Source organism: Dipteris shenzhenensis, chromosome 20, assembly GCF_047967505.1.
Source record: "Dipteris shenzhenensis isolate YYH24624 ecotype China chromosome 20, Dip_SZ_1.0, whole genome shotgun sequence".
In the NCBI taxonomy this organism is placed as follows: domain Eukaryota; kingdom Viridiplantae; phylum Streptophyta; class Polypodiopsida; order Gleicheniales; family Dipteridaceae; genus Dipteris; species Dipteris shenzhenensis.
Window position 1 is genome coordinate 35420563 of NC_141615.1, and position 18518 is coordinate 35439080.

General features: G+C 47.6%; 1 protein-coding gene across 2 annotated transcripts in view; it reads right to left on the reverse strand.

Annotated features, from left to right (window-relative positions):
• Positions 1–398: 398 nt before the first annotated feature.
• The window catches only part of TRM82 (Transducin/WD40 repeat-like superfamily protein), a 37442-nt gene continuing 19322 nt past the window's right edge, over positions 399–18518 (reverse strand). For both annotated transcript variants that reach the window (XM_087391881.1, XM_087391880.1), the window contains 7 exons: positions 5460–5516; positions 5089–5159; positions 2194–2269; positions 1860–1919; positions 1666–1772; positions 1338–1398; positions 399–1100 (listed from right to left, as the gene is read on the reverse strand). In XM_087391881.1, the coding sequence (XP_087248007.1) occupies positions 705–1100; positions 1338–1398; positions 1666–1772; positions 1860–1919; positions 2194–2269; positions 5089–5159; positions 5460–5516 (828 nt within the window). In that variant the 3' untranslated portion in view covers positions 399–704. The remainder of the gene's footprint in view (positions 1101–1337; positions 1399–1665; positions 1773–1859; positions 1920–2193; positions 2270–5088; positions 5160–5459; positions 5517–18518) is intronic.

The following is an 18518-nucleotide window of genomic DNA, read 5'->3' on the forward strand; positions in this document are numbered from 1 at the left end:
AAAATAGTAGAGCCTAAACCGCCTTCACAGCCACCCTCATCCACGTTTAAAACACCCGAACAACACAATCACAAGGCAAAAGACATTCATACAACATCATTGCTCTACACATACCTTCTGATACCACTCAACACTCTGGCCACACTTTCTCCAGAAGCCAGTCGACCTCAGAAAGAAAACCAATGGACTACACAGCCCAACATGAGCTCCTACTGACTGAGCTCAAGCTCACAAAGCATTCAGATTCATAATGCATACAATCCCACAACTCACCAGACAACCACCCACAAAGTGACCACAGTCAATAATCTTATTTTACTTTCCCCAACATTATCAATCCAGCACTAGAAATGATGCAGTCCATCTCCTTTACATGATCATCCATGCACTGTTTAAAGGGTCCCTTGGTGAAGCTCTCAAGAAATGATAAGAGAGAGTACACAAAACTAAGCACCCATGTTGAAATTCCTGTAAGCAAGTCGAATTGTATTACATTGTGCAGATGATATAGCTTTCACAATTGTCTTGTGAAAGGGGTAACATCAGATGAGCACATGAAAGCGTGTCATGTAATGAAGTATCACGAGTCCACGACAGAGCAGACTAATACCATGAATGAACACACAACACATCCAGATCTCTAAACACACTGGTATAAAAAATGAAAGCAAAAGTGGGCAAAGATTCAAGCCTCACTAAGTAATTTATTTCTTATCATTTCTCATTCTCTTCTGAAATTCCCTGTGCTCCTGTGTGTATTGCCGTTTCAAAAGATGACTTTTCAACGCTACATTAGCAGCATCAGCTAATGCAAGTGCCTTTTCTGAGTCTAATTGGTTCCCTTCAATTGTTTTCAAAAGCAGCTCGCCACCTGGAATATCATCACCTTCAAGATGCTTGATTTCTATTTTACCATCTGAAGAAGACAGCAGTGCTGTGGACACAACCTTCAACCAGATACCTGCTTGTGTAGAAGCATCAAGCAAACCTTTTTGACCTTGAACCTCCGGTATCTCAGCTGCACCGGCCACCATCCAAAGCCATCCGCTTTTGTCAAATTGTACAGTTGTAGGACAGAAATGTTCTGCAAACATAGTCTTCTGCGCAACATGTCATCCTACTTTCAGTGATGAGCAAAGTAAGGCTTTCAAACAATTCATACGGAATCCTGTAGATCATCTCATGGATGGAATAAGACAATGACATAGAGTAATGAAAAGCAAGGATTGAATAAGGCTACAGTATAAAGTAGATCACATAAAGTTTTGGAACATGAAACCAAAACAAACAATTGACTTGTACAGTGAGACTTAAAAGTGAAACTTGTTACAGAAGACCTGTAAGAACAGCAGCCGCCTCAAGCTGAAATCGCATCTTAAGAACAGAATCCCATCTAGACTGCACAGTTTCCAGATGAAGCTTTTTAAGTCTTGGACTGGATTTAAGATTAAAGTGGTGCACACTACATAGGGAAGCAAAAACAGGACCAAAACAGTATATTTTCCCTAAAAAGGCCCAAGCTTCTACTCACGAGTAAATGGCATTACTCAAAAGAGATGCAGGAAAGAATAGTGCAAATAATGACTGGACCTGGCTGGCACCTTTCCTTATCCTCTTACCACTAGCAAAGCAACAGACTATAAAATAAGCATTGGCATGGGTCACCTTTCTACAGCCACTGCAATCAGGGAGCCACCATTTAAAATTGCGATCCCTGTGATTGAAAACGACCGCTCAGATACTCCATCATTATTTTCACTCATTAAACCTGCCTACAAGAAAAAGGATTCTCCCGATATCAGCATTGAGTACTAAAAGAGGCTAAGCGGTAAATAACAGTACAAAGGAAACCAACTAACCACTCTTGCTGCATAGAAGGTATCCAAAAGCTTTGCTGTCTCAGGCTCCCACAATTGCACCTATACAGTCACAAAATACTCTTGGTTATCTGTAGATGATACAAAGATCTTTTGAAGGCAAACTTCTAACAGCCAGGTCATCAGCATTTGATTGTCAAAAAGAACTATATGGACAACAAAATAAAGCACAAGATCCAAATGATCCAGATGATCCAAGGCCTTGTACGCAATGCAGAGCATGCATATTTGTGGCATCTCTCCGGCTGCCCACTATATTTCAAAACAAAATAAAGTCCTAGATGCAAGCAGATTTATTTTACTGAGAGCACAATACCGTGAAATCACCCCCTCCAGAAACCAAGAGTTGAGTTGCTCCAGGTTCACCTAGAAAGGCGATACAAGACACAAAGCTGCAAAGAAGAGTCAATCTCTCTCTCTCTCTCTCTCTCTCTCTCTCTTTCTCTCACACACACACACAGGAATTAGTTACCACCCAGCTCAAGTCTATGAAACAAGAATTCACAGCAACTGTGAATAACAAGGTCAACAAGTGTGATGTGTACGAGGAGGTAAAACAGCAAGAAACCAGGGCTGCAACTAATCATCTCTCTCTCTCAGAGGAATTAGTTACCACCCAGCTCAAGTCTATGAAACAGGAATTCACAGCCACTGTGAATAGCAAGGTCAACAAGTGTGATGTGTACGAGGAGGTAAAAGAGCAAGAAACCAGGGTTGCAACTGATCGGAATATACGCATAGGAGGGCTGCCCTAGGGCTGGACTCTGGAAAATGGAAGCACGGAAACATAGATTGAACATCTAAAGAAGACAATCACTAGATTAAGTGGGATCAGAGATAGATTAGGAGGCACAGGCAAAAGTCCTCAGACAAACTAACAAGCTGAGAGGTACCAGGACATGGATTTCAGAGGAGCTCACCCTGACTCAGCTCAAGGCAAGAAATGCAGAATTGACGAAAGTAAACGAAGCTCGAAAAGGAAGGAAAATGGGTTGTTTATTGAGATGGTATAGCACTAATCAGAGACTTCAAATCTAGACCCAAAGACTCTTAGTCTAAAAATGATGTAATGAAGGAAACTTCATAATAGTGTTAGAAATTAGTATGTATGCTAAATAATTCGAGCTGAGATGCCTTGTGCACTCCTCGTCTCTCTCTGACACTCAGAGACTCAAGGGCTTCTCTTTTTTAAATGTGTACTTTGTCTCATAGGCCCATGAGGCCTTCTGAAGACATTAATAGTCTCTCTCTCTCTCTCTCTCTCTCTCCACCTCCCCTACTCTACTCAGGCCTCTGCTCCAGCTCCAGCACATCCCACTCCACTCCAGAACCTCCTTCACTCAAGCCTCCACTCCAGCACCCCCTGCTCCGCTCCAGTACCGCCTCCGCTCATGCCTCCACTCCCACTCCAGCTCCAGCACCTCCCGCTCTCTCCCCATTCACCCCCAGCCTTGCCACCTCCCAAGCTGCTCAGACCTCTCTCCCCCTTTTTTCCCCACCCTACAAGAACAGATCTACTTCTTGCAGTGGGAGCTTAGAGAGGTCAAGCTTCAGTTTGCATCTCAGGCCTCTCTCTCCCTTTTTTCCTCACCCCAAAAGAACAGATCTACTTCTTGCAGCAGGAGCTTAGAGAGGCCAAGCTTTGGTTTACATCCTTGGAAAGTAATGCATAGATGTAATACATCACCAACTGGACCGCAGCTTGTATCCATGGTCCAGGAATGGTTACCACCCAGTTCGATTCCGTGAAACATGAAATTAGCACAGCAGTAAACAGTAAAGTCAATACATTGGACTTGTATGGGGAGGTGAAAGAGCAGGAAACCAGGGCCACCAATGCTTGGATTCTACGCATGGGGGCGCTGCCTGATCGCCGGTAAGATTGATCTTATCAAAGAAAAAATTCCCCCAGATTGAATAGGATTTAGATGATATACTCGGGGTTTTTTTAAAAGCACAAGGAATATTTAAGGACAAGGCGACAAGGGGGAGCTCACCCCGACTCAGGTCAAGGCAAAAGCTATAGAATTGGCTAAAGTGAAGGATACTCAGAAGGAAAGAAAATGGGCTCTCTACAGGGATGGGAAGGAGTTAATCAGAGAATTCAAGTCTAGACCTAAAGACTGTCAGTCTTAAACTGATGTAAATGAAGGTTGTCTACATTTATACTAACCTAGAATAATTTTGGAGACTCTCTATGCACCCCCAGGAGATGCTTTGTGCACTCCCTTGACTGATAGCGATCTGTTAATTTGTGGGAGTATCACGCCAAACAAGAAACAACAAAATAAATAGTGTTGGTTTAGTTCTCTCCACTATAAAAATTCAGGTTTTAACATGTTCAATGTGATAAATCTGTCCTTCCCTTGAGTATTCAGCCTTTAGTCCCGAAGTATCGTGTATGATGAGAGCCTGATGAAGGTGCCTTGCCTCTTTATCACAAAGCCAAATAAGACGCATATTTGAGCTTCACCTCTCCATTTCACCATGAGCTCTAATGATAAAACTAAAGAACCCCAAATTAGATCCATCGGGAACAACAATTACAAGACGAAAGAACCAGCTACATTTCTCGAAGTGTTAATATAATAATGCAACAACCAATATTAAACACCGATGATCAAATAAGGTCCATAGCCACTGCCACTGCCATTCTTGGCTCTTTGAATCTAAGGAGTTACACGCCGCCGCTTGAACTCTTTAGTGGCCCTATTCAACATGCATAGACAACAGAGCTCTTTTAGGCAGTGAACTCCAACATCTTATGGCCTTTACAAGGCTTGGATGCACATCTTCCACAACAATAATTTCGCTTCATATGTCAAGGATGCACCAGTAACCTACAAGGTTTTTTTAACCAGTCAAGGTTGCATGCACTTAAGCAATTAACCCTACCCCCTGCTCCCTCGGAAAATTAACCCTACCCCCTGCTCCCTCAGAAGCTTGGTAACACAAGGCTGAGGCTATGAACCATGATGTGCTGAGTCAAAAATTATCTCACTAGAGATACCTTGTCTCAACCAAGAACTACTAACAATGCATACCCAAATGGCCATCTGCTCACAAGAATACTTGCAAACTTTGCTCATGCAAGAGCTTATAGACATGAGAGACACAAACAAAGGGCACACCTACACCCACACAAGACATAGACCCATCCCACTATTCATGAACTCCATGAGGCTAGACGTACATAAAAACACAGACATACCTTTTGTGCCCTAGGCAAAAGCCTTGGATCTCATGTGCGCCTTTTAAAGGGTCCCTAGGAAATATGCTTACCTGCAAGTTAAAGATGTTTTAAATAAACAACCTATCCTCTATGGCTTCAGCATGTACATACAAAATACACCTACATGCCTTACAAACATGGAATATCCAAAACATCAAATACACCTCCATACAAACATGCCTTACATGAAATGCAAAAACATCAAATACACCTACATAAAATACAAAAAATTAAATAAACCTACATGCCTTACAAACATGGAACATCGCTTTAGTGCATCAATTGGACCTAATGTCTAGCGCAGAAACGAGTCACGCTTGCATTGCGTCAATAGTTCAAAGCGTCCTTACCCGAATCTTGAAGTCACGATCCCCAGTAACAATGTATTTACCATCTATAGAGCATTCCTGCTAAGAAGTAACGGGAAAATTTTTATTAGGAACATGACACAAAATTTGAAAAAAGGGCATAAAACCATGTATAATTTAAAACATGAGACCATGCAAACCACGTAGCATATATTCTCTATAAAATTAAACCTTGTAAGCTATTTGCCATAAGGATAAATATTGGGAAATTTCTATGAAATTACCTATACCCCTAGTTTGATAATGATGGTCCTCTCTTAGCAAATTGCAAGAATCACTGAAGTAACAAGGTCATATATTAACAATGTCCTTTAAACATGCTTTGAGATGATGCTAGTGCTGTGTCTGCACCAAGACTGCTCCTAACTGAAGACAGTCACCACTAACTAGACAATCCAGGATAAAAATATCTTAGGAAACTTAGTACCTTATGAGTTAGGGAAAGAGTAGGAGTGGTAAGTCATGGGCTGGAGGGAAATGCAGGTTTATATAGGAACAGGGCTGGTAACAGGGCTGACTCAGTCTGTGGCCTACAAACTGCCACAGACTGACGCAACTGGATCTGATGTTTGCCGACCTGCCACGTCTCCTGCACCTGCTCCAAGTGGCTGTGCCTGCCTGCAGGCTGCCATACAGCCTGTACGGCTGGGGACATCACTGTTGTGCCGTTGTTGCTGACTGTGCAGGAGTCCTGCTCCCGGTCTGCTGTCCTGCTACTGCTAGGGACTCCAGTGGGCTGCAGAGCTACCAGCAAGGCAGCCATACCATGGGCTGCATATGCTCATGACAGCTTCCTCCTTAGGCACATCCACCATCAACATCAAATATCAAGCTGGAATAGCACCAATACAACCTGCAAAGCTTCCACTCCTAATTGACCCACTTTTGAGGATGAGGAAAACAAACCCTCCTCTTCAACTGAGAGAATGGCCTGGGGAGAAGCTGGCTGCACCCAAGGAGCTGGAGAGGTTTTGCTGCATCATCCAAAAGGAGGGAGAAGAAAAGTGACGCCCCCGGCTTAGAGTGGTGTCCCACATTTTTGGTGGGCTTGTTACCTTATCACACGACCACCTGTCGACAGGCGTTGACCACATGACGACATCTGTTGACCACATGTTGACCATGTGTCAACACAAGTTAGCCACGCGATCACACGGGTTCATCCAGGAGTACTATCCGAGGCTGTCAACCACAGGTCGACACATGTCAACCACAAGTCAACCAGGAGTATCGTGTCCAAAGTCATCTCATGAAGAGCTGTGCACATGGAGAGTGAGCTTAGCACATGGAGCAGTCAGGAGTATTTATATTTACACAGTGGTTCAGTGATACAGTGGTGCAGTGGTGCAGTGATCCAGCTCATCTGCACATGGAGAATTTACACCATCAGGCTGGCGAGTCAGGGAGTCAGGAAGTCACCGTAGCCATCAAGAGAGCCAGCGGCGCAACGACTATCCTCAACAGCTAAGGAGATAAGAGGATGACCAATGGGAAGAAAGAGGGGAGATTCTCAGCGAAGAAGGGACCCTCCAAGGCGGGGGATGAGGATGAAGGAGAAGGGAGAGAGAGAAAAGGGCATTCGGCATTCGGCACTAGAGAAAAAGAGAGGAGAGTGAGGAGAGATAGAGGCTAGAGCTACGAGCTCGCCAAGGAGAGAATGTGGAGAGACTTGTGTGTACCCTTTGTCTACTATGGGGATAGACTTGTGTATTCTTGTGATTTGCGACTTGTGTATTCTTGTGACTTGCGACTTGTGACCTGGGGACACGTCCAGTGATATGTACATTGGCCAACTCGGTCACTTCCTCATCTCTCTTGTCTCTTCCCGATATGGGGATTGTTCACCAGTGTAAGGATTTTCTTATTTTGCTTATGTTGTGGAGTTCACCGGTGATTGTCATTTAGCATAGTGCACTCGTACGACGTCGTCGTTCACTGCAGTATAGCATACGACACTCGCACACTACTGCACGGTGCGCTCTGCACGATCCATTGCATTAGAGCATTGCAAAACTCATGCTTCTCACACCAGTGGCCTTTGGCCTCCGGAATAGGAACCCCTCCCCTCAAACAGTTTATGGCGATCACGGTGGGACACTGCTGGTATTGAGTAGCACGAGTGAAGTGGTGATCTAGGGTCCTAGAGAGAGGTCTTATGCCGAGTAGTTCTGAAACCTTTGAAGGAGCTAGTGAGAGAACTAGGAGGTACTTGAGGAGAGTGGAGAAAATACTTCCGGCAGACCAAACTAGGTACAAGAAGCATTACGTGCGACATAAGTTTGCGAAGCCCTCAACTCGAGCACAAAGTGAGCCCACTGGAGCAATAGCCAGAGCAAGTAACTTCATCGACACTCTCATTGACTTGGATCAACAGGAACCCTGGTGGTCTGATCCAGACTCCGGAGAAGAAGAAGTGCAAAGTGGAGAACAGGTGAAAGAAGAGGGTACTAAGGACGAGGGCTCCTCAAGGACTCATCAAGGTCAAGGCAGCCCCTCTCCTCCTCCTGCAACGATGTCTTCATCAACCACCTCTTCTACCGAAGTGGTGACTCCATCTACTCCCGCCTCGACCTCTTGTGGACAAGCTGCTACCTCATCTGTTATGCATAGCTCTGGGCTCCTAGCTAATCCTTCTTCTACATCTATCCCATTGGGGGATACTTTTGCTCCAGCCATGCCTTTACCTGCCATGATGGTTTCATCTCCCTTTCCATCCACACCGGTGTTGCCTTTTCCACCACCTCCTTCCTTCCCTTCTGCCTACTCATCCATGACTTCAGCTCCGTCCCTCTCTTTCCCAAATGCTCTCCCATCCTCTTTCACCCCCACATCTTCCATGTTCTCACCCTTTCCCTCTGCAACACCGAGACCCCCCACTTACGCGCTACCATCTGGGTACACTTCCTCTATGACTACATCAGTAGTGACTTCCCCATTGTGGTCCTCCACAGGAGGAGTTGTCGGGGTGGTCTCCTCCTTGGGAACACCAACACTCATTACAGCCCCATCGGGACTCCCTCCAACTCTTGCATCTTCTCCAACCTCTCGGGTGGGGATGGCCGTTCTCAGTCCCCCAGACAGAGCTAGACTTCTTGAGCTACTCAACAAGGTCCACGTGAAGACTCAAAAGTTCAAAGGCCACCTCCACGAGGATGCGGAAGCTCATGTGAGGAAGTTCCTCACAGCATGTAGAGCTAAAGGTGTGGAGAATGAGCATGCGTTCCTTCACATCTTTCCCTCGTCATTGGAGGATGCCGCGGATGTATGGTACAGTCAATTTCCTCCGGACCACTTCCAGACGTGGATAGACCTAAGGGAGGAATTCTTACGTACTTTCAAGTTGGAAAAATTCGAACACATGATTGTCCAAGAGTTATCCACTGACACCATGAAGCCTGGAGAAAGCATCTCTGAGATGTACACAAGGATGAGGGTCTTGGCGGCAAAGATGTCTGTGCCACCTAATGATGCTGTCATGAAGGGATGGTTTTTGAAAGCATTACCCCCTTCCATTGCTATGAGGTTGGTGGATAAACTCCCTGAACATGCCTCACTTCAAGACTTCCTAAAAGAAGCTGTCAAGATGGAACGGTCACAGTTAAGCTTTACCTCATCAACGAATACGACCACCCAACTCCCAAGAGAGGAGGGATCATCCGCATGGCAGCAACTCAAGAAGGAGTTAGAAGAAATCAAAGAAGGCCTGAAAGATAGAATAAAGGTGGATGGCCAATCGTCCTTTGAGGCCCAAATTCGAAGTGGCCTTTGGTGCACCGAATGCAAGGGTTCTAACCATGGTTACTGGGAGTGCCCCTCCAAGCGAAAGGTACCTACTTCTACCAGACCCATCATGTGTTACAGATGTGGCGAGTACGGCCACTACCAAGATGATTGTACACAGCCGTTCGGGGGACCCTCTTGTACACAGTGCAACACAAACGACCACTACACCAGAGATTGTCCCAATAGAAGAGTGGAACCCGCATCCCAAGTGAATATGGTTGATGTAGTAGTGGCGGGGGAGGGCAACAATCCCCATTTGATTGGCGCAGTGTTGGGCGCTGTGACACAGTCACATACAAAAGGTGACAAATGTAAGGGTGACTCAGAGTCAGCACCGGAGACCTCAGCACCAATGAGTTCGACAAGTGTTCCCCCACCGAGGTCATTCTCCTCCTCCAAGGTACACAGTACGCCCAGGAATAGACCACCCATGCTGACTTCTGATAGTGATTCAGAAACAAACTCGAAGGGCCCACAGCCATTAAGGTCAACCACTGACTCTGGGAGTGCCTCATCCTCGGGTGATCACTCTATGCCTTTGAGGTATCAGGAGGTAGTAAAGGGTGTCACGAGAGATCTTCAAACAAGTTCTGAAGATGAAGGTAGCACACCTCAGCTTCCATCCGGCAAGTCCAGAACTGTGAGGTTTGCAACAGAAGTGACAACCCTCGGACAGTACCGGGATAAGGAGGCACGAGTAGGTCCTCCCACTTTGTCCCCAACAGCACTCAACAGAGAAGAGGCTATGGGGACAAGACCTAGTCCTGCCCAGGAAAAAGGGAAAGGAGTAATGGAAGAGAAACCACTGAAGACAATGACTCACAGTTCAGACCTACATCCACATCCTCGTGTAAGCTTCGACCCTCGGCCAGAGGCTAGGAGGATGAGGTTGCAGAAGGCTAATGCTAGTGTCCACCACTACTCTCTGTTTGAAGATCTTATGAGTTTCAAACCCAACCTCACTCTACGACAACTTTGTCTATTGTCCCCCCAAATCAAGCATCAGACTATTACATTTCTGAATCGCCTCCCAGGAGGTCGACACAAAAGATCTACTCCGAGTGGGCCAACACCAGAGACATTACCAGCTCAGCATGGGTCTACACCGGACCACTTCTCTGCCTACGTTGCCCTCACTTGTGAACAAAGTCCCAAGCTCACCGTGGAGATCCATGGAGTGGAGCTGAAGGATGTCTTCCTCGATGGTGGGGCGGCTGTGAACATTATGCCGAAAGGTACACTCCAAAAACTAGGGCTGAAGTTGACAAGTGATGTTCACTTTCAGGTACGCATGGCTGATCAACGCAGAGTAAAACCAATGGGTGCAGTCAAAGGTGTTCACATGAAGATTGGCGGAGTAACTTTTCTCTCCAATTTTGTTGTCCTTGATATGACCGAAAATGAACAAACTTACCCTCTACTTCTTGGTAGGCCATGGTTGCGGTCTTCAAAAGCCATTCAGGATTGGTCAACTGATGAAGTTCGATTGCCCTTGGGATCGACATCCCTCGAAATAGATATGGTCACAGGGCAGGCAAGGCACATACCAATAAAACTAGGAGAGGAGGATTTTGAAGAACAAGCCGGAGTCGAAGAGGAGCATTGGGCCTGTGGGGACTGGCCCAGGGGTGGTGACCAAGATATCAATAAGGAGACAACCCTAGAAGGATTTGAAAGTTTGACCTACTTGTTGGATCGGGCTGATCAAGAAGACAAGGAGGCTGTCATTTTGGATTGGATGGGAGCCCTGGGCTCCTTAGCGGTCAACATGGTGGAACTATGCCAACAAGAAGATCAAGAAGAACACCTACTTGTAGTATCAGAAATCCACCCAGAACGACAGGGTCTGGCTGAACTAGTTTACGAAAGGATGCCCTTTGGACTTTGCAATAGTCCACACATGTATAAGAGAATGGTCACTAGGGATACTACAGTGGACACCACAGATCGTACTGAGGACAATGATGGTACTGTAGTAAACATTGAGGATCGTCCAGTGGCCGACATGGAGCACATTGGTCAACATGATGCTGACAATAGTATAGGATACAATGAAGGATCTACTGGGGACGAGGCTAGTACTGCACAACCCACCAATGGTACTCCAGAGTACAATCATGGTATTACGGTGCACAACCATGGTACTACGGTGTACAACCATGGTACTGCTGAGTGCAATGATGGTCATAGAGAAGACAGAAACACTAATGAAGACGAGACTGATGGTGATAGTGATTTAGAAGAAAGTGACATAGACATTGCTGAACTTGAGGAGAATCACCACGAACAGCTTGAGGTCTTGGGCGGACCCAGGGTGCATACCGGATACAGAGGTGAGGACATGGCCGATCTCACTTTGCTTGACCTTTTCTTATCAGAAGCCGACCACCCCTCAATTCAAGACCTTCCGGAAACCACTTATGAGGTGGAAGGCTTACCTTACCGGGGCATGCTGAAACAGTCACCGAGGCATCGAAGGCATACAACATCTGCAACATCTACTAATTCTACATCTCAGTCAATGCCTGAGAACCCCCCAGTTACTTACCCCCCATCTTGGTTGAGAGAAGTGGAGGGGGACTTTCCCCTTGAAGATACTCCAGCACATACAGGACTGAGAATGGGTGAACCAAGTACCTCAACATCCCAATGCATTGCCCCTGTTGATGAGGCACAGAACTAGCGGTATCTCAACATTGGAAGTGAGGACCAACCCAAGCATTTGAAGTTAGCCACTTGGGTCTGGGAACATGACTATCTTCTAGTTGCAGTCACCGACCTTTTTAAAGAATTTGTGGATGTCTTTGCTTGGTCCTACAAGGATCTGAAGGGAGAGCCCGCTGATTTCATGGAGCATAGCATCGACTTATATCCAGATGCAGACCCTGTGATTAAAGGTCCATACCGCATGAATCCCAACTACGGCAAGGCAGTCCAAACAGATATACAGAAAATGGAGCAAGCAGGATTAATCTACCCAGCGGATTACTCCGATTGGGTCAGCGGAATTGTCATTGTACCCAAAAGAGAGACCGGCAAACTTAGAATATGTGTTGACTATCGAAGTTTGAATGCTGCAACACGACGTGATAGGTTCCCCCTTCCCTTCACAGATAGAGTGTTGGAGACAGTGGCAGGACATGCTTTATACTCATTCATGGATGGATATAGCGGGTACAACCAAGTCCGAGTGAAAGAACAGGATCAGCCCAAGACTACCTTTGTCACTCAATGGGGAACATACGCCTACCGAATGATGCCCTTTGGACTATGTAATGCCCCGGCAACCTTTCAACGACTTGTAACCAAACTCTTTCAAGAGAATATCGGCAAGTTTCTTGAGGTATTTCTAGATGACTTCTCTGTTTTTAATGGTAAATCGGCCTCCCATCTTGATCCGGCCATACAAAATGATCATCTACATAAGTTGAGATGGGTCTTTGATAAGTGCAGAGAAGTGCGCTTGTGTTTGAACCCTGACAAATGTTTCTTTCTCGCACTCCGAGGTGTCATATTGTTTCTGCTGAGGGCATGACCACGGATCCCGCAAAGGTAGAGGTGATCATCTCATTGCCCATCCCTCGTACACCCAAAGAGGTGAAGTCCTTCTTAGGGCATGTAGGATATTACCGAAGGTTCATACGTTTCTATGCCGACATTGCTATTGCACTGACAGACCTCCTACATCAAGACCGATCGTTTGTTTGGGCCACCCCACAACAACTAGCCTTTGATGATCTAAAGCATTGCCTCGTGAAGGCCCCCATCCTCAGGCAGCCCGATTGGGATGTAATTTTTCATGTCCATGTGGATGCTAGTGGGTGGGCAGTAGGTGCTATACTGGCTCAACCTAACCAGGATACCAAGATTGATTTGCCAATCTACTTCGCGAGTCGACAACTCAATGGAGCATAACACAATTACAGTACCACAGAAAGGGAGGGCCTCGGCATGGTTTATGCCATGACCAAGTATCGTCACTACCTCTTGGACAACAAGTTTGTGATCATCATTGATCATCAAGCTCTTAAGTATTTATTGAATAAGCCTACTCTTGGTGGCCGGATAAGCAGATGGATTCTTCTTTTTCAAGAATTTGAATTCGACATTGTGGTGAGGGCTGGGAGACTGCATCAACCTGCAGACCACTTGTCCAGGTTACATTCGGGGGAACCAGCCAGTGGTATCACCGATGACTTACCCGATGCGGGCTTGTTCGGAATAACGGCACTACCTGATGAATGCCTATTTGCGGTGGACTGCTTCCCACCATGGTATGCCAACATAGTACACCTCTTGTCTACAGGTGGCTTTCCTCCAAGATTAACTCCAACAGAGAAACGCTAACGGATCCTTCAAGCTGCTCCTTTTAAGTTGATTGTAGGTCAATTGTACAAGCTCGGGAAGGATCAGATCTTGAGACGGTGTATGCTTCCGCACGAGACACAATCCATTCTTAAAGAGGCACATGCTGGCATAGGTGGAGGGCATATGGCCTCAGATGCTACTGCTCGGAAGATCATGCGAGCAGGGTTCTGGTAGCCCAAGCTCTTCCGCGACTACCATGTTCATGTGACCAGATGTGATTCATGTCAACGAGCGGGCCCCAAGCCTACAAGGCGTGAGTACCTCCCTCTCAAACCATTCACTCCGGTGCCTCCCTTCTATCGCTGGGGATTGGATTTCATTGGACCCATCTCTCCTGCCACACGCCGAGGGAACAAGTATGCTCTGCTTGCCACCGACTATGGAACCAAATGGGTCGAAGCCAAGGCAGTCAAGAACTGTACAGCCCAGGTAGTAGCCACATTTTCATATGACCAGATCATCTCTCGGTTTGGTTGTCCTGTTGAGTTAATAAGTGATAGAGGGTCTCACTTCCTAAATGACACCATTACTGCACTAGTTCACCTGCTACAAATAGTTCACAAATTTTCATCTCCCTATTACCCATGTGTCAATGGTCTAGCTGAGAGCTCAAATCGCACAATGTGCGGGATCATGCATCGACTTTGCCTAAATTCTTTAGCCAATTGGGACGACATACTTCCAGCTGCTTTATTCGCCTATCGAACTGCTTGCAAGGCGAGTACTGGGTATTCACCCTTCGAGCTGGTCTATGGACTGGAGGCCGTTATGCCTTATGAATTTCATCTTGACACTCACAGGATTCTTCCAGACAAAAATGACAACTTTGAAGCATGCACAATGGAACGCTTGTGGGATTTGGAAGCACTGGCAGAGCATCGACGTGAAGCAGTTTTCGCTCAAGAAGTTTGGCAGAAGCGACAAAAAGCTTAGCAAGACTGGAACCTCAGAAAAAGAAATTTCAAAGTCGGAGATTTAGTACTCTTTATTCCAGTAAGTTTCTCAAACACAAACCTAAGTTTGTGAGTGGTTGGACAGGTCCATTTTTCATTGCCAAGCTTATCCCAAGTGGCGGAGTCTACTTGGCCACTTTGGAAGGCAGACTCCTACCTGCACCGGTGAATGGGTCACGCATCAAGAGGTACCATGATCAATGAGAAAACACCCTCCTAGTCCTTCTCCTTCCTGGTGACATCTTCTCCCTCTGAGTGAGGGCCACTTTCTCTTTCTACAAGGGTCCTCCTCTCTGCCCCTAGTGCCACTTTCTCTCTCTACATGGCTTCTCCTCTCTCCCCTTTGTGCCAATTTTTCTCTCTAAATGGGTCCTTCTCTTTCCACCCGAGTGTCACTTTCTCTCTCTAAGTGAGCCTCCCATTTTCACCCCGTGCCACTTTCTCTCTCTAAGTGTGACCATCTTTTTTTCATCCCGTGCCACTATCTCTCTCTAAATGACCACCCTTTAAATGTGGCCTCCCTTTTTCACTCTGTGTCACTTTCTCTCTCTAACTACGGCCTCCCCTTTTCATCCTGTTTTACAAACTCCTCCTTCTACCTTCTCTCCAACTTCCACCTCCCTCTTACGAACACCTTCTCTTTCCACCCTCTGTCCAACTTCCACCTCCCTCTTACAAACACCTTCTCTTTCCACCCTCTGTCCAACTCCCTACCTCTCTCTTACAAACACCTTCTCTTTCCACCCTCTGTCCAACTCCTACCTCTCTCTTACAAACACCTTCTCTTTCCACCCTCTGTCCAACTTCCACCTCCCTCTTACAAACACCTTCTCTTTCCACCCTCTGTCCAACTCCCTACCTCTCTCTTACAAACACCTTCTCTTTCCACCCTCTGTCCAACTCCTACCTCTCTCTTACAAACACCTTCTCTTTCCACCCTATGTCCAACCCCCTACCTCTCTCTTACAAAACCCTTCTCTTTCCACCCTCTGTCCAAATTCTACCTCTCTCTTACAAAACTCTTCTCTTTCCACCCTCTGTCCAACTTCCACCTCCCTCTTACAAACACCTTCTCTTTCCACCCTCTGTCCAACTCCCTACCTCTCTCTTACAAACACCTTCTCTTTCCACCCTCTGTCCAACTCCTACCTCTCTCTTACAAACACCTTCTCTTTCCGCCCTCTGTCCAACTTCCACCTCCCTCTTACAAACACCTTCTCTTTCCACCCTCTTACAAACACCTTCTCTTTCCACCCTCTGTCCAACTCCCTACCTCTCTCTTACAAACACCTTCTCTTTCCACCCCCTGTCCAACCCCTACCTCTCTCTTACAAAACCCTTCTCTTTCCACCCCCTGTCTAACCCCTACCTCTCTCCTACAAAACCCTTCTCTTTCCACCCCCTGTCCAACTTCCACCTCCCTCTTACAAACACCTTCTCTTTCCACCCCCTGTCCAACTTCCACCTCCCTCTTACAAACACCTTCTCTTTCCACCCTCTGTCCAACTCCCTACCTCTCTCTTACAAACACCTTCTCTTTCCACCCTCTGTCCAACTCCCTACCTCTCTCTTACAAACACCTTCTCTTTCCACCCTCTGTCCAACTCCTACCTCCCTCTTACAAACACCTTCTCTTTCCACCCTCTGTCCAACTCCCACCTCTCTCTTACAAACACCTTCTCTTTCCACGCTCTGTCCAACTTCCACCTCCCTCTTACAAACACCTTCTCTTTCCACCCTCTGTCCAACTCCCTACCTCTCTCTTACAAACACCTTCTCTTTCCACCCTTTGTCCAACTCCTACCTCTCTCTTACAAACACCTTCTCTTTCCACCCTATGTCCAACCCCCTACCTCTCTCTTACAAAACCCTTCTCTTTCCACCCTATGTCCAACCCCTACCTCTCTCTTACAAAACCCTTCTCTTTCCACCCTATGTCCAACCCCTACCTCTCTCTTACAAAACCCTTCTCTTTCCACCCTATGTCCAACTCTCCACCTCCCTCTTACAAACACCTTCTCTTTCCACCCTCTGTCCAACTTCCACCTCCCTCTTACAAACACCTTCTCTTTCCACCCTCTGTCCAACTTCCACCTCCCTCTTACAAACACCTTCTCTTTTCACCCTATGTCAAACCCCCTACCTCTCTCTTACAAAACCCTTCTCTTTCCACCCTCTGTCCAAATTCTACCTCTCTCTTACAAAACTCTTCTCTTTCCACCCTATGTCAAACCCCCTACCTCTCTCTTACAAAACCCTTCTCCTTCCACCCTCTGTCCAAATTCTACCTCTCTCTTACAAAACTCTTCTCTTTCCACCCTCTGTCCAAGTTCTACCTCTCTCCTACAAACACCTTCTCTTTCCACCCTATGTCCCACCCCCTACCTCTCTCTTACAAAACCCTTCTCTTTCCACCCTATGTCCAACTCTCCACCTCCTTCTTACAAACACCTTCTCTTTCCACCCTATGACCAAACCCCTACCTCCCTCTTACAAATATCTTCTCTTTCCACCTTTGTCACACTCATCTCTTTTTCTTCCATCTTCCATCATCCTGATGCACGTCCAACCTATTTTTGGCACTTAGCTAAATGTGGCAGATATGCTAAATTTGGCAATAAGCTAAATTTGACGAATATGCTATAGCTAAATGTGGCAGATATGCTAAATTTGGCAATAAGCTAAATTTGACGAATATGCTAAATTTAGTGGATATGCTATTTTTGGTGGATAAGGTTAAGTTTGGCGGATTTGCTTTCTGGCTCTCTCTCCCCTCCATCGGTTCTCTCCACCCTTTACACACCACACTCGAAAGCGCGCTAGTTTGGCGGCCAACTATTCTCCTCCCAACTCTCCTCTCCTTGGCAGCCAGCTCTCTCCCTCCTCCTTGGCAACCAGCTTCTCCTCTCAGCTCTCCTCTCCTTGGCAACCAGCTCTCTCCCTCTCCACGCAGCTCCCTCTCCTCCCCTTCTCTCCCTCTACTACTCGCCACCCTGCTTCTCCTCCTCTCTCCTGCGCAGCCCCTCCCTCCAACCCCTCCCTCCTCTCCCTCCTGCGCAACAGGCCCCCCCCCCCCCTCTCCCTCTACCCGCCACCCTGCCCCTCTCCCCCTCTCCTGCGCAACCGCCCCCTCCCCCTCTCCTGCGCAACAGCCCCCCCCCCCTCTCCCTCTACCCGCCACCCTGCCCCTCTCCCCCTCTCCTGCGCAACAGCCCCCTCCCCCTCTCCTGCGCAACAGGCCCCCCCCCTCTCCCCCTTTACCCACCACCCTGCCCCTCTCCCCCTCTCCTGCGCAACAGGCCCCCCCCTTTCCCCCTTTACCCACCACCCTGCCCCTCTCCCCCTCTCCTGCGCAACAGGCCCCCCCTCCCTTTCTTCCTCTACCCGCCACCCTGCCCCTCCCCCTCTCACCTGCGCAACCTCTTCCCCCCTCTCCCTCTACCTGCCTCACCCTCTCTGGCGCAACAGCCCCCTCCCCCTCTCCTGCGCAACAGGCCCCCCCCCCTCTCCCCCTTTACCCACCACCCTGCCCCTCTCCCCCTCTCCTGCGCAACAGCCCCCCCCCCCCCCCCCCCCCCCTCCCTTTCTTCCTCTACCCGCCACCCTGCCCCTCCCCCTCTCACCTGCGCAACCTCTTCCCCCCTCTCCCTCTACCTGCCTCACCCTCTCTTGCGCAACAGCCCCCTCCTCGCTCTCCCTTTACCCACCACCCTGCCCCTCCCCCTCTCTCCTGCGCAGCCCCCCCCCCCCCCCTCTATCTGCCTACGTCCCCCTCTCTTGAGCAACTCTCCCCCCTTCTCCTCCCTAGACCCTCTGCATCACCCCCTCTCCCCTCGCTCCAGCCCCCCTCCTCCCCCCTCGTCACCCCTCCTTTCCTATCAGTCTACATCCGTCCTTTTGCTCTCCCTCTCCACCGACACCCCTTCCTCACTCTTTT